Genomic DNA, 12,387 nt, shown 5'->3' with positions numbered 1-12,387 from the left:
AATATCTTTACTATTTCTCATAATAATTTATTTTAATACTACGTAGACAGTAATACAGACCTGTCAGAAATAACCCTCAAACATTCATGGAACCATAGTTTCAGAGCCATATTAATTGTTTGAAGCTCTTCTCTCTTTATAGTTAGTATTCCTTCCCAGATACGAGACAAATCTCTCAAATTGAATACGTAGTGGAATTTCGCAGGAGTTGGCAACATTTTTACCTATATCGTGGAAATGGAAATTAGGTCATGCTACTATTTTTAGTAAAGAGTTTATTAGTATAGATAGAAAATAAATGCCTACTTTAGTTTGTTGCCAAATAATTCGAGTAACCGGCACTAGTTTCGGCATGAATGCCACAATTAATTTGTCAAAACGTGATTTGCAGAAATATCCAGAACTTATTGTTTCTGAAATGTGAGTAAGACATCAATTTATTAAAGAGACACTTCATAAATATACCATAAAACGATCCAGTATAAATAAGTATACATATTTTACACATAAGTAGCATTTAAAACATGGTTCAAAAGGTAGATACCGAAAATCTTGTCCATGGAAACATTACTTGGTAGCGTGCAATTGAATATATTGAACTGTCTCTTAAGTCGCGGGGGAATGTCATTTCGCCCTCCACCTGTAACAATAAAAAAATATGCAGATTTTAGATTTAGAATAACGTAGAATAATATGCCATATTATTTTTTACAGGAACATAAAAAATTAAGAGTTTTGTTATATCATTGCCTACATTCTATATTAACAACTATTACTACTGTAATAGACATTTATACCAACCAGGTTGCATCATAGCACCAAATATCTGGATATCAGCAATGACTGTGAAATCTCCAGGTTTGTCTAGTGAGTAAAATCCACCACATTCCATCATTTGTCGAACGATTTCATTTGTCACCTAGAATTATCATAAAAATATATATATAGGTTAATTATATCTAATACACAACTTCCACTTCCAATTATAATTTACAAATAAAATGGTAAATGTACCTGATCACCCCACTCATTAACGACAGGCATGTTTATGTCGTCTATGAACACCGTCATAGCTCGACCACCCGGGGGCCCGTATGTCATACCCACTCTCTTCTCCACGTACGATTCAATTATTCTCTAAAAATAAGAAAACGACTGTATATAAAAGTATACATCAAATTAAAATCTACTGACATATAGACATTTTATAAACTTACTTGATACATATTTGGTGTAGTAGCGTACGAAAAGTTTACCACCTTAAATAATTTCACCTCGTTATCATATTTAGACATGTAACCCTTCAACATAACCGTTTTGGCGGTGCCTTCTTCGCCAATCAATAACACTGCTTTGTTCTGAGTGGCAATAGTATCAATTAAAAACGTAATGCACACATTGTCTACGTTCGGTACCAAGATTGAAGCGTATTCCGGTATACTATCAGGTGGATAAATATAGTTCTCCACACTCTCAGACCTGGCAAAAATGAAAAACACCTTATTTTCTAAAGCTACAAATTATTAAGTACTAATTTCTGATTATGAGGTTCTAACCAATGCTCCCAACCACCGCTAGCATTAACCATGTAGTCGAAAGGCATGATCCATTCTTTGGATTTAGCGCCAGGCCAATCCATTTTCACGGGCAGCTTAGTCATGAATTCTGCCATACGTGTTCGCATATCCAGTTCCAGTACAGCACCCAGTGACCACATCATCGCGAATAGGAACAAGCGTTCAAGATGGCGATCCGTGTGACTCTCTGCAAATTGGTAATGCCTCACAATTATAATCAACGGCATTAATTTGATTTATAACCAAAGTAATAAAAATGTATATAATACTTACTGCCACCGGGTATTTCAACGAGCAACAATCCAGACAGAACGTCAATGCATTGTCTAAAATATATAAGATTATAATTAGCCATAATTGCAGCTAAACTAAGTAAAGAAATGGTAAACGTAATACCTGATGTAAATGGCTTCCAGAAGTTTCATTTTTACAGTAAGTTTAGTTTGTACGAAATCATGAACTTCATCATATATTTTATAAAAGGCTTTACGTAGAACATCAGCTTGTCGTGGTTCCAGTGTCTTCAGCCAGCACTGTTAATAAATAACCAATGTATTTAGACAATTTGAAAAGAATTAAACAATCAAGTATAGTGAAGTTTAGACATAGTAATATTAAAAAACAGCACCTCTACAATAGGTTTCCATTTAAGCACCGAAGAAGACAAGAACACCATGCCCATCCGACTGACGGTAGCAGGCGATGCGTTGTCCACGTTGTCTGGTTCAAACACCAGCTTGCTGTTCTGGGCCATAGTAATGCGGTCCCCGTTGGCTAAAGTCAGAGTCTTGTTGTCATCAAGCACGGAATTCAAATTCTCAATCCACACGGCGTCCACCGGACCATCTGATAGAGTAATATACTTTACAAACAAATAGTCCTGCAGTTACTTGTATTTCTTTAACTTTATGAATTGACAAGAAGTTACCTAATACAATCCACGTTGTGTCAGTTTTCTTCACCTTCAGAGCTCTTCGCCACAGGATAGAGAATATCCCATCAGTCCAGTCATTTGTGGCCACGTCTAAACGTCCAAACATTTGAGGTGCTGTGATTGCCTAAAGTTTACCAAATATTTAATAAGTCATTATATTTTCGAAAATAAATAAACTTTGATTATAAGCATCTCTCAAAATACCTTTGGATTCATTCTCATTTCCCTGTGCGGTTTGCCAACTTCAGTAAGAGCCGCCATAAGTGTGTGTATGCAAGTAGTCTTGCCCGAGCCGGTCGGGCCCATCGTCATCAGGCCGTGTCGCACTAGCGACGTTTCATACAACTGAATTATTTTCAAGTTCCAGTCCGGATGATTTACAAGTCCGTTGCCTTGAGTTACCACACTTATAGCATTTTGGATGACCCTTAAGAAAAAGACCTGAATTATGGTATTTCGTTAAAATTAACATCAAAGTAATTACCATTTCTAATCTGTATTTCTTCAAAGTTTATTGGATCACAAAATAATTGAGTTAAAGTTCTATTCCGGAAAGTTTTATAGAGAGTGGGATTAACACACCTTTGTACTGTTTGGGTGAATTTCATACCAGGGAACAAATCTTCGATCAATGATATAAATAAAGGTTCATCTTCGTCAACTAATTTAGACACGTTCATTTCCCTGAAAATAATTGTTTGCGTCAAATATCGTTAAAATATATACTAAATAGAAAGCAATAGTCACTTACTTCAACACTCTCATCATGATGTTCTCTTCTGTGCTATCAGGATTCGCTCGTTTCTGCGCGCCCATAGTTCGCAACACGGATAGAATGTTCCGCAACCCGAAGTCGTAGTGCACCTGCTTCGACAACTGCTCCTCGCACAATTTGTACAATGTAAAGAACTTACGAGCTGCAATGTTATTGATAAAGTTAACGCCAATTACTTACATGTCATTATTATGAAATACAATTAGAAATAAAAGTATACCTAAGACAATGTTTTCCTTAAAACCACAGCTGGCTAACTTGACTCTGATAATAATTTGTCTATCTGGAACCATCATTGCAACTGAGCGAAACTGAATCTTCAAGTTTTCCGGCAGCTCTTGACGTCCAGCGTAACCCGGATTCATGGTAATGATGAAAGCGAACTCGGGATTCAAACTCACTGTGTCACCATCACTAAGATAATCAGAATCAGAATAAAGGATCTGCTGGTGTACTAGAATTAATTATAAGATGTTGTAAATAAATGTAGACTTTATACCTGAAAATGAAGAAGTCTTGTTTTTCTCTCCTCGCTGTTAGACAAATATATATCTGCTGCGCAGCCACGGACAACACAGGCAACTCGATACGATTGAACTCGTCGAAGCAGCCCCATGTGCCTGATTGAGCCAGGCCTTTGTAAATACGGCCCAAACCTGAACACCAACGTCAATCGAAATAAAGATATTTTACAGAATAGATATAATGCCTATCAAATTATTTTTTGGCAGGAAATATTAATAAATCACCTCGAAAGTCCATCTGATCGGAACAGTTGAAGACGATGACAAGCTTGCCCAGGGTGCGGCCCATGTCTTTGGTGGTTTCGGTCTTACCGGTGCCAGCGGGCCCAGCGGGTGCTCCTCCCATGCTCATACCTATGGCCTGTGAGAGCGTGATGTAACACCGATCTGTCAGCGGTGTAATCACAAGTCTCTCAGTTATGCCCAGATACTCATTCTGCAAGGAAGTAAATAACTAAGCACAGTATTTCTATGTTACACTAAACTACATGTAGAACTAAAATTGCGAGCACTTGCCTGATACAAGAAATTGACATCAGTAATTGAAACAATGACATCGTCGGATTCCTCGTGATAGTAAAACCGTGCCTGCTTCTGCCATTCAAAGTCGACCGGCGATTTTATTCTCATTCGTACAAGGTCATCAAAAATGTCCCTGTTGGTACAGTCGAAAAATTCAGTAAAAGCCCTACCGATTTCCTAATTAAGGAAGTTATTTTAAGAGAAAGGTAAATACAGACCAAGTAATTGTTTTATTAGGTTTCCTTAGAATTTTATATTATACCAATATAGTAACTTACCTCTGATGTACGTGGATGGTGATCATAGTTTCAATTTGTGTTCTATCTAAAGGAGCCAGGTCCTTCACCGTCTGATCAATAAGTCCATTAAGAAGATCTAAGAATTTTTGGTTAGTGAAACGCATAACAAATCGATCTACCCTAGATTTCTTTAAAGCGTACTCTGCGTCACTTGTCCACAGGATTTGCATTCCCAACAAACCAGCCTAAAACGTAAATAATTTAAGATTTTAAAAGCAACGTATTATTAAACGCATGTTAAATTTCAATACATTAAAATGCATCATGAAGGTTCTGCACCTGGCCAGGGAAGTTCCAAAATCCGCTTAAAAATTCGAATTCCGGGTCTCCAGCCATCGTTTGCGCAATGTTAGCAATCACATTTCTGACAGTTTCCTTCATCATGTCTAAAAGAGTATTTAACCAATTCTGCAAATTAAGTAAATATAGAAAAAACCAAAGTAATATATGATAGAAATATATAATAATTTAACAAAAGTTTTACCTCTACACCTCCCAAACAAGCCACTGGCCTCTCAAGAGGAATAGATTCTCCGTTATCCGAATTGATGTTTATAATATTCTCTTTATCATCGAAGTCGACCGTGTAAATGGCATCGAAAATACTTGGCAGATGTGGCTAGAACATTTTACTTATTTCAGAATTATGTCAAGTTAGGTGATGTAAATTATACAATCCAAGTTTACCTGTATGGAAACAGGATCCGAAGCCTGTCCAAGAATTTCAAGCAGCACTGGATCTGATACGAAGAAGAATCTGGGGAAAATGAGTCTCTTGGTCTCCAGGTAGCCCGTGAGCGACTTCTGGCAAGCCTCCAGCTGCTCGTACAGGTGCGGCAGCAGCTGCTTCAGCGTGTCGTCCGAGGTGCACGTCTCCACGCAGTTCACTATGTCTCGCGCGCGGTACATTATTTTCACATAGGTCTTGTCGATATTCTACGAAATAAATTAATAAATAATTGACACCATTAACTCATAACAATTAACATTTATTGAAAACGTACTGTGAATCGTTTAGCTTCCGCTGGCAGTTGTTTCGCAATATCTCCTCCAACGAACACAGCTTCTAAATACATCCACAAATTTTGAACTTGCAGCCACTTCTCTAAGATCTCACTAGTGTTCACGAGTTTGTTGATCCACATTAAAATATCTTTCTTAAATGGCGGATTGTATCTGTGTGTGTGGTATTAAATATTTAGTAGTTTTGATAGGTACAGACTAATAGAAAGTAGAGTTTACTAGTTACATACCTGTTAGAAGCTAATGAATTGAGAATCATTAACGAATCCTCAAGCATTGTGATGTTATCAAACGTCTCTTGTGGTTTAATCAATAGTTCACCTCTGTTCTTAAAGTTAGCAAACGATAGATCAATAACTGCCCAGTCTACACTTATCTGTTTCAGTTTAGCCTCGATATCCTTTTCTTTTACGGCACTTATGCAAATATCCTAAGAAAATATATAAGATTAATCAACAAACTATCAATTTAAACCATGACAGTTAAACAACTCTAATAATCAAACTCAAGTAATTTAGTTAAGTAAATAAAGTTGTACTCCTTCATTCTTCCACTAGTTACACTTCATTTTAAACTAGCAAAATAAAAATAAGTGCATAATTTTATTAATAATTACTTCAACATCCTCTTTATTCTTCAAAAGAGGCGCCTCCATTACGTTTGCCAGAGTAAATGACGGAGACTCCACATCCAACACACAGTCTGAAATACAAATACACCTTACACAACGCCATAGCAATATATCTACAGAACAGTAAAGTATTAGAAATTTATTTAATTACCGAGTAGTTTTTCCAATCTCTTCCAATGTCTTTCCTTCATGGATTTGTCTGCCATCAACTCCAACAGTGGACATGTTTGGTTAAAATCGTCGATTTTATTCTTCAATACTATATACGCTGGCCAGTCTTTCATACCTCTTGGTAATCTTCGACATCTAGGGGTAGATAATATTATTTGAAAACAACTTCTCAACAATACAACTATAACGTCCTTTGGTAAAGTAACGATACCTTACCTTACATCAAATTCTGCCAACTGAGCAACAATTTGTTCAATATCGATGTCCACCCATGGAGTTTCATAATAACCATCAATAGAATGAGTTACAGCTAAATATAAGCTGTACCTAAAACGAAAACAGTCCTTTATAAACCCAGCCATCAGTATTTTTATTTAATAAAAAATACAATGCACTTACAACTTGTTCAGTAAATTAAATTCTTTTTTCTTTTCATGTAATATCGGATAGTCTTTCACTTCCATACCAAATAACTTTTCACCGCTAGAGTACATTTCAAATCTTCGCCATAAGTCATCAAATCGTGATTGGAATAGGATAACCCTTTAAAATATTAATTATAAAAAAATATAATCAGGGACTGTGTTAAAACGCAAGTTACTGAGGTTTTGCTTGAGGTCTGTCAAAGTATTACTGGACCTTTTTCAGTTTTTCGAAAATTTCTTAGTAGTAGTACGTAATCGAGTAGCCCAGAATTGTGCTCAGAATGTGGCAATAGGCTCACCCCGCCTATTACATGGCGTGCATCCATTAAACACTTCATAAACTTATAACATAAGTAATGAAAAGTGGGCGTACGTTGTACACTGGTATTATGTACCGTAATCTTTACCTCTGTCTACCCCTTCGGAGACGGCGTGACAATATGACTAATGTTACCCAAATCCAAACATTCACTTTTGTAAAATCATATAGTTTTACTGACCTGTCGCTAGCTTCCCGAGCAGGCAGTCCAGGTACCATCGGTCCCATGGCATCATAGTCAGTGTCAAACTTGAGGACATCATTTGCAAAACTCGCCACTCCTTCCGTCAACTCGGTCAAAAGCGGCTTTTGCATGTCCACTATCTTCTGTTGCACTTGTTGTGCCTACAAATACATTGAAGGAGAATAGACGCATAAAGAAGGAATTTTATCAAGTGGATTTAATTGTAAATGTACTTAATGAATAGTGAAAGATGGTATAATTTAATATATTACAGAAAAGATATTCTATCTATCTATTGAATAAAGAAACTGTGTAAAGATTTCTGTGGAAGGTCTTATAATATAGAAGAAGGAACCAACATAAAATTGATGAAACTTAAGTCCTAAGTACTCACAGTTGCCAACATATTGAGAAAGGAATGCCTTAAACCGTAAACCATATCAGCGTCTTCTTTAGGTATCTGGATCTGGTACTGCGCAAATATAGCGTAACTTTCTTCTATAACATCTAATGCCATATCCATACTGTGATAATAAAGATTAACTTTAATATTCACTCTGCATATGAAAGCTTCGCTTATCTTCCGAGACCTCTTGTTTACAAACTACTTGTATCTGTTGTTTATAACGTTGCCCCACACTAGTATTTTCTCCTGGATCGTGGGTGCATTTATAAACATACCAGTTCACATGTACATGATACCCAGATCCGAAACAACAATTTGTGGATCACATAAAGAGGTGCTACGTGCGGAAATCGAACCTGCTACACGTTGCACGGTAGCTAGTTGCACAGGCCACCACGCCAACCGTGCAGTCACCGTGTAGTCAAAGATTAGCAAGTCATTGTACAATTCTGTGATTAGAAAATAATAAATCAATCCTTACTTAATAAATTCTTCTCTTATTAGCTCAAGGCACATCATAGCCACTCTGACGTCATCTAAGTCCTTAATCTTCTTGTTCATAGTTTTCATACGATCGTGGATAAATTGCATCAGTTTCTCTACTCGGTCTTTGTACGCATTACCTAATAATTTACCCAAAATTCTCTTCCACTCAATAGATTCCAAATGTAATGCGAGTTTTATACGTTCTAAAACGAATATAATAATATTGGTTCTGATAACAACTATATGTCATTATGTATTTCTAATTATAATCACCCATATTAATTTGAATTGATCCAATAACATGCCGTTCAGGCAAATTCACCACTTCTTCAGTCTGCTCATCGAACTTACAAAACATATCCTTGATTTGCACATTCAGTGGATTCATGTCAACAAACGCTTGAAGTTGCTGTACCCGGTCTTCAACCCATAAATGCGAAAATTTTTCGTATTCCTATAAAAAAAATCGTAGTATAATACAATTTAAGGCTATGTTGAATTTAGGACTGTAGGTACCTTTAGCCGTTTTTCTATATCCAATTTGTACATATACATCATTCCTTGCAACGCCATCACCGACCTGACGATGTCTTTGTGCTCCGATACCATTCGGAAATAGTTTCGCACTCCGCCGAGGTTGGACACAGACCGGGAGTTGCCCGCTGACAATCACAATTAGCTATAAGACCAGTACTCTTAGTATACATTTGCTTCACGTTTAAAATAATCGAAACGAGAGCGCGTTCGGGGCTCTGATTGGCCGGCTCAAATAAACCAACCAATTAGAGCGCCGAACACGCTCTCGTTTCGATTGCTTTAAATGTAAAGCAAACTTATACTAAGAGTACAGATGTGAGTAATAGAGGTAACAATTGTTGCAACATGACATACCTTGCGTCAATGTCCCTGCTAGTTCTTCCTTCTTTATCTGTTCTTGTTGTCCCCACATGAACACATTCCGGTGAATGTCCATTATGCAATTTAATACTACCTAAAAACCAAATGTAAACATGCAACGTTCTTTACTATTAATTTTCTTTTATGGACTTCTAATAAATATTTGATTAATTTCACCTGAGAAAACGAGGATTGTATTTGTTCTAAGGTAGGGTCGATTAGTATTCTTGGAATTTTCAGCTGCATATGAGTCAACATCAGAGGTCTCAGTTTATTTATTTCCACTGGATCCGTAGTCATGGTTAAAAAGCTGTAAAAAATTCTGTTGTAGTTGTAACTTAATATTTTTGACTAACATTATTATACCTCGAAATGTCTTAAATACTGGGTAATAGGACTGACCAAATGATTACAAAATAATGAGATAAGATATTACATAACTATTAATTTTGTAATAGAATATATCTACTACGAATACTACTACTACTATCAGTAGTAACTAGTAAACAAAGCTAATAATTCTTCGAACCTAGAAACCGAAGCTCGCCGTCTGAGCATATCCAGACTGTGTCTCGTGCATTTAATAAGTGCTTCCAAACACTTGGTAGCAAAGTATGCGAACAATTCGTTACATTCGTTTACAGTATGGGTTACATCATATTCGTCAATGTTCTCTATCTCTAAGAATGCTGTAACATAATAAAATTTTAATAAATAAACACACATTCATTCTGCGTTGAAAATTATGCAGTCAATGTTACCTGCATCATCAGGAAACACTCTTGTTGCCGATGTAACTTGCTTTAAGACTTTATCAAAATCCAACCTTAATAAAAGAAAAAGCATTGTTATTCTGTAAACATATTAACTTTATCGTAAAATAAAATTGTATAACATTTACCAGTCATCTTTTAGATTCTGTATCTCCTTACAAGGTACACTGTCCAAAAACTTATGAATAAGTTCGATGACAGCAATTTCAGCATTCCATGATTTTAGTTGTATGTCAGTCGCTGTTGAATCAATCACAGCAATATTAATTACTGTACAATAAAATATAACATACTAGAAATACAACATAATGTAAATGTTTGCAGTGTACTTACTGATGTCATCGCGCCTTAAAAGATTCTCTAAATACAGAGTGTTAGGATCGACGGCAGTTTCAGGCAAATAAACGAGCATTGTTTGGGTTATTGATAGCAGAATAGCATCAATGCGTGCTTCTTTTATGTCTACCACCTGTAATTGTACGATTAAAACCTTTATTGAACCTTAATTTCTCATGCGCAATGCCAAGCTGAAGTGAAAATTAGGTACATTATTTTTATCTTACTACATCATGTCATTTGATTAGAAGAGTTGAAATACATTATTTACATTTAAAAATAAACGTAATAAATCACTTTATCAATTGCAGTCGTAATTTAATCATTAAAAATTATAGAAATACTATTCTGCCCGCGACTTCGTCCGCGGAAAATTAAAAAATTTAGGGTTGTACTAACATTTAGGGGGATGAAAAATAGATGTTGGCCGATTCTCATAGATACCGGATAAGCACAAAAAATTTCATCAAAATCGGTCAAGCCGTTTCAGAGGAGTATGGCAACGAAAACTGTGACACGAGAATTTAATATATTAGATGCTCATAAAAAATAACTAACCTCCTTGACAAACAAATCAACTTCGTCTAGAACTGTCTCAATGCTCTCACAATAGTCTTCTATCTTCAGAGATGTCCACGTTATCGTCGACAAACCAGGTTGGAATGCTTTCTCTAACTTTATCAACTGAGCTCGTAGTAGCGGTAAATATAATTTTGGCATGCTCCTGTGTAAGCAAAAAGGAGACTAGTAGTATACATATACGTATTAATTAAACCACTATAATGCCCTGAGACCCTAATAAGTATTAGAAAAAAAATAGAGGATTGTAATTACCTTCTAATTTGATTGTTTCTTTCTACCAAATGCGTCATTTTTTCAAAGTTTCCTAGGATCTTGCTTTTGCAAAATGCGACTATCTGCGCGCTATCGGGGACTCCTGTACCAAATTAGTAAACATTACCGTGAAAACGGAATGTATCAACGAAGAAATAATAATCGGGACTTAAATTAAACTTACGAAGTCCAAGCTGCCACATGTATTCAACCTCTCTTATACACTCGGGAATATACATACTAAAGTTGACGATGTACATATTAGTCTTAGGATGCCGCATTAAAATGGGAGCAATCAATCCTAATCGCACCTGTAATTGACCAATACAATTTATAATACATAGGTATACATAATTTATTTTAATATAAAATAAACGTTTTACGTAAACAACTGAGAACAGCTCTACTAATTTCAAGTCACAGTGGGACTCTTCCTCTTTAGTACGTCTTACGATAGTTATTGTACAAACACTTTAACTTTTTGAACTTTCATTAATTACGAGTATAATATCTTTCAATCCACCTACCTGATTCACGTTCTCCCTCCAAGCATAATGATAGATCAGTTCATATTCTGTGAACACTATGGCCATTACGTTGTGCAACTTTACGCATCGTTGTGTATTCTGTAAACATAGTAATCAAATTGCTGTGTTATACCGTATGCTCTTATGACTTAATTTAAACCACATATTTGTTATCATCTTAGCTGACAATATACGAAAAATGAGCGAAATAGGCCCAGTAGTTAAGCCAAAAACTGCATTATTCTCTTTGAGCTAATTTCGCCGCATGTCCGTAACATTCCTAGGCAACCTACAACATAACAGCTCTTCTGTCAAGAAACATGAAGCTGATCCCACAGAATTTAATACTTGATAATTTCATTATTTATTTTGTTTTAAAATTTGTACTTTTAAATTTTAGGTGTTCGTTGAAATATTTAGTTGTATTATACTTCTGTGGACGAGTACTACTTGTTGTTTCATTTAAATCATATGAGTGATCTCCATACTGTATATGTAGATCAATGGCACTATGTTAAAGTAGTCGGGTAATGCTCTACTACCGCATGTGTGATAACATCAAGGTGTTGCTTGAATATCTTCATCGGTTCTTTAATAATGTTGTGATAAAACCTTGTCCACATGAGTCGGCCAGCCACTGGGGGCATGTTCCTTGGTAACTCTGGCTGGTCTCTTTCTTCGTTGTACCTTAATAATAAGTAAAAATATTTAAATAAAATGGAAGATGAAACGTGGCTAATATTA

The 12,387-nt window shown here is 35.9% G+C and overlaps 1 protein-coding gene across 1 annotated transcript in view; it reads right to left on the bottom strand.

Annotated features, from left to right (window-relative positions):
- Window positions 1-12,387, bottom strand: part of LOC118270586 (dynein axonemal heavy chain 8-like) — a 28,418-nt gene that overhangs the window by 10,719 nt on the left and 5,312 nt on the right. Inside the window, exons 14-57 of the mRNA XM_050698572.1 lie at window positions 12,186-12,330; window positions 11,644-11,742; window positions 11,301-11,427; window positions 11,117-11,219; window positions 10,841-11,006; window positions 10,280-10,415; window positions 10,075-10,186; window positions 9,935-9,999; window positions 9,703-9,862; window positions 9,351-9,483; window positions 9,168-9,267; window positions 8,793-8,938; window positions 8,550-8,730; window positions 8,272-8,479; window positions 7,779-7,908; window positions 7,382-7,545; window positions 6,856-6,999; window positions 6,673-6,783; window positions 6,437-6,591; window positions 6,271-6,356; window positions 5,885-6,084; window positions 5,636-5,807; window positions 5,319-5,567; window positions 5,116-5,250; window positions 4,911-5,039; window positions 4,611-4,816; window positions 4,327-4,465; window positions 4,036-4,246; window positions 3,786-3,942; window positions 3,507-3,700; window positions 3,263-3,428; window positions 3,094-3,195; window positions 2,716-2,938; window positions 2,506-2,635; window positions 2,206-2,423; window positions 1,974-2,110; window positions 1,851-1,903; window positions 1,557-1,764; window positions 1,218-1,479; window positions 1,015-1,137; window positions 802-919; window positions 545-640; window positions 307-413; window positions 61-224 (exon numbers count right to left, since the gene is read on the bottom strand). Of these exons, the coding sequence (XP_050554529.1) occupies window positions 61-224; window positions 307-413; window positions 545-640; window positions 802-919; window positions 1,015-1,137; window positions 1,218-1,479; window positions 1,557-1,764; window positions 1,851-1,903; window positions 1,974-2,110; window positions 2,206-2,423; window positions 2,506-2,635; window positions 2,716-2,938; window positions 3,094-3,195; window positions 3,263-3,428; window positions 3,507-3,700; window positions 3,786-3,942; window positions 4,036-4,246; window positions 4,327-4,465; window positions 4,611-4,816; window positions 4,911-5,039; window positions 5,116-5,250; window positions 5,319-5,567; window positions 5,636-5,807; window positions 5,885-6,084; window positions 6,271-6,356; window positions 6,437-6,591; window positions 6,673-6,783; window positions 6,856-6,999; window positions 7,382-7,545; window positions 7,779-7,908; window positions 8,272-8,479; window positions 8,550-8,730; window positions 8,793-8,938; window positions 9,168-9,267; window positions 9,351-9,483; window positions 9,703-9,862; window positions 9,935-9,999; window positions 10,075-10,186; window positions 10,280-10,415; window positions 10,841-11,006; window positions 11,117-11,219; window positions 11,301-11,427; window positions 11,644-11,742; window positions 12,186-12,330 (6,570 nt within the window). The remainder of the gene's footprint in view (window positions 1-60; window positions 225-306; window positions 414-544; window positions 641-801; window positions 920-1,014; window positions 1,138-1,217; window positions 1,480-1,556; window positions 1,765-1,850; window positions 1,904-1,973; window positions 2,111-2,205; window positions 2,424-2,505; window positions 2,636-2,715; window positions 2,939-3,093; window positions 3,196-3,262; window positions 3,429-3,506; window positions 3,701-3,785; window positions 3,943-4,035; window positions 4,247-4,326; window positions 4,466-4,610; window positions 4,817-4,910; window positions 5,040-5,115; window positions 5,251-5,318; window positions 5,568-5,635; window positions 5,808-5,884; window positions 6,085-6,270; window positions 6,357-6,436; window positions 6,592-6,672; window positions 6,784-6,855; window positions 7,000-7,381; window positions 7,546-7,778; window positions 7,909-8,271; window positions 8,480-8,549; window positions 8,731-8,792; window positions 8,939-9,167; window positions 9,268-9,350; window positions 9,484-9,702; window positions 9,863-9,934; window positions 10,000-10,074; window positions 10,187-10,279; window positions 10,416-10,840; window positions 11,007-11,116; window positions 11,220-11,300; window positions 11,428-11,643; window positions 11,743-12,185; window positions 12,331-12,387) is intronic.

Source organism: Spodoptera frugiperda, chromosome 15 (genome assembly GCF_023101765.2).
Source record: "Spodoptera frugiperda isolate SF20-4 chromosome 15, AGI-APGP_CSIRO_Sfru_2.0, whole genome shotgun sequence".
NCBI lineage: Eukaryota > Metazoa > Arthropoda > Insecta > Lepidoptera > Noctuidae > Spodoptera > Spodoptera frugiperda.
Note: the sequence above shows the minus strand (reverse complement) of the source record. Positions and strands in the feature narration are given on the sequence as shown.